At 62.7% G+C, this 2,687-nt stretch overlaps 1 protein-coding gene across 1 annotated transcript; it reads left to right on the top strand.

The window, feature by feature from the left end:
* Positions 1–1,499: 1,499 nt before the first annotated feature.
* SPRG_12079 (hypothetical protein) lies at positions 1,500–2,684 on the top strand (the record flags this gene model as incomplete). The annotated part of the gene is made up of 4 exons (XM_012351845.1): positions 1,500–2,061; positions 2,105–2,161; positions 2,345–2,541; positions 2,599–2,684. Exons 1-4 carry the CDS (start codon positions 1,526–1,528, stop codon positions 2,682–2,684), a joined length of 876 nt encoding a protein of 291 aa, XP_012207235.1. The 5' UTR covers positions 1,500–1,525.
* Positions 2,685–2,687: the final 3 nt, after the last annotated feature.

Below are 2,687 nucleotides of genomic sequence, written 5' to 3'. Positions count from 1 at the left end.
ACACGGGCAGCAAACCGGTCGTAATGCTGCACGAGGGCCCGCAGCGCCTAAGCAACCATGCATCCAGAGAACGACGAGAAGACGAGTGTACGACGGTCGGCGACGCGCTGCTCGTGAGCGCAGACGTCATGGCCTCGCGGAAGGCCGCTGCGTGGCGCCGGACGGCGCGTGGTCTAGATCATGTGAGCGCACCCGAGATGGCAGCCGCAGGACGCACGTCGAAGGCGTCAGGTAGGGCTGCATGTGCGCGCTGGGCTCCATGAACAGGGCCGACGACGACGCGGGTCTGGCGAGGTAGGCGTGCACGGGCGTGAGAGCCGCCTAGGACAGCAGAATGTATGGGCCACGGACGTCGACGCAGGAACTACCTGGATGGAGATGTGCAAGCGATGCTCGCTCGACTCGGTCGTGGGTGAAACGAGAGCGTCAAACATGGCGAGCATCGCTACCCAGTCGTCACTCTCGCGGGCGGCTTCGCGCAGCGTCGCAAACGCAAGCGCATCGCCCTCGGTCTTGGAGTGGTCGGCGCCGAGAGCTTGGAGGGCCGCCATGACGCCTACATGATAGGTGTCTCCAGCCTGCGCCTCAAGTGGCGGTGTACCCTCCGCCGCGCCCACTTGGTTGAGCTGGGCGAGGACAACGAGTGCTGCTTGAAGCGTTGCCTGCGCCTTGTCCTGCATGACGGTCTCGACAAGAACTAGGTAGTGATGCACAGCGAGAAGGGGATCGGTCAACCTGGCAAGCCATCCGCCGCCAACGACCTGCGTCCGGGTACCCGTAAGACGACCAATGGACAGGTGGCAAGCGATTGCCGTCGTCTCAGGTAGCGCAGATGCATCATTCTCAGAGACCTCTGTAATCCTGTGGCAAAGACGAGGCAGGGCAGCGCAGAGCTGCGCAATCGATACCAGCACGTCCGGTAGCATCTCCGTTGCTGGGCCAAGAGGTCGTCATCGTCTCGGACGGGGCGAGGTTGCCGTTGACGCGCGAACATGGAGGCGTTGACTCTCGTCAAGGCAAGGCGGACTGCGGTGTCGTAGAGCAGGCAAAGCTGCGCAAGGGTGTCGACGGCGAGCAGGGTGTCGAAGCGGCGGTCCACGGCCATTGTAAAGTGGTGTCTTGCGATAGCAGAGCGGTGGCCAAAGCGTCGCATGCAGTACAAATGTAGTTACCACCAGCTTGGGACGTGGTTGGACCACGAGGTCGCGCTTGCACCGACAACTGCATCGATCCTTGTATCAGCATCGTTGATCGCCAACTCGTGGATTGCCCGCTTTTTGAGTTGATTCTTGCCGGCTTTTTGAGTTGATTCTTGCTCGCTTTTTGAGTTGGCAGAGTGCTGGCAGGTTGAAGCTGTGTCGTCGCCCGCGTAATGTATCCAATCAAAACGCAAGATGAGTTGACCAATCCACGCTCGTTTGGCGCATGGCTTGATGATTTACTGCCAATGAGAGCACCGAGCGCGTGTCTAGTATCCGGTACGCTATCCGGATTCCCTAGCCAACAACAGCCCATCCAAAGTGGCATGGCGGCGTACTACTCGATCGCGGTCGCTCGCGCCGGCGAGATTGTGAGCCGCAGCCTCATCAAGGCCGATGTGGACACGACGCTTCGGTCTCTCTTTGGCATGTACGAAGGCGGAAAGCATGCGATCGGCTTCATGGACCTGGCGGTCAAGGCGGGCACACGCACGGCAGTCTTTGAGCAGCACGACGCGACGATGGACCTTGTGGACCTCGACATGCCCATTCGCCTCGTCCGGGAGATCTGCGGCGACGTGACCAAGTTTCTCTTCCAGGTCGCGCCGACCATCGTTGCTTCTCCTGCGCTTGTACCACCGCCCGTCGCCACGCCGCCAACGCCCGTCGCCACGCCGCCGATGCCCGTCGCTGCGTCCAAGCCCAAGCCCGTCGCTGCCACGCGAGGCCGCAAGCCGCGCAAGGCCGTGGTCGTCGACTCCTTTCTGCGCGAGAGCGATTTGAGTCGTATTGGTGACACGATTACCGTGGCGCCTCGCGTCGTTGCCAAGCCAGCGACGAAGCCAACGGTTCGATACAGCAGGTCGCCAGCCCCCGCGACACGACCCGCCGAGGTGTTCGCCCAGGATCGACCCGCCGCCGCTCTTCCAGGTGCGTCTGCATCGGCGTTGGCACGTGCCAAGGTCGCCCTGACCATCCCGCCCATCAACAAGAATGCACTTGGCCGCATTCTCGAATCCGTCAGAGCCACAAAGCTGATGAGTCGTCCTGTCGTCACCGATAGCGCGTCGCGCGCGGCCATTCTATCCCCAAGTTGCCCACGACGACGACGACGACGAGGAGGAGGATGATGACAGTGACGCCAGTGTCGCGGACGATGACAGTGACATTCCAGTCGTCGGTGCCGCCAAACGCGCGTGCCGTCGCATGGCGCCGTCCAGCCCGCAGCCTCGCCGGGAGCTCCGCATTCCGCAAGTACACAAGACGTCCGTGGCCCGATCCCGGACGAAAGCGATTGCCGGCGCGTCGCACCGCGTTGCGCCAGTCGGCCTCGACCGAAATGGTCTTGTCGGCGGACGGCGCCGTCGTCGCCGGCAACGTTCTCGCGTCGCCGCCACAGCAACGACCCACGCGACGGACGAGCGCACCGAGAAGTGCCGAGAAGTGCTGCCGCTGCGCACGTCGACGCGAAACAGTCGATCGTGAGAT

Source organism: Saprolegnia parasitica (genome assembly GCF_000151545.1).
Source record: "Saprolegnia parasitica CBS 223.65 unplaced genomic scaffold supercont2.87, whole genome shotgun sequence".
In the NCBI taxonomy this organism is placed as follows: Eukaryota; Oomycota; class Saprolegniomycetes; order Saprolegniales; family Saprolegniaceae; genus Saprolegnia; species Saprolegnia parasitica.
This window is presented reverse-complemented; position numbering and strand designations above follow the sequence as displayed.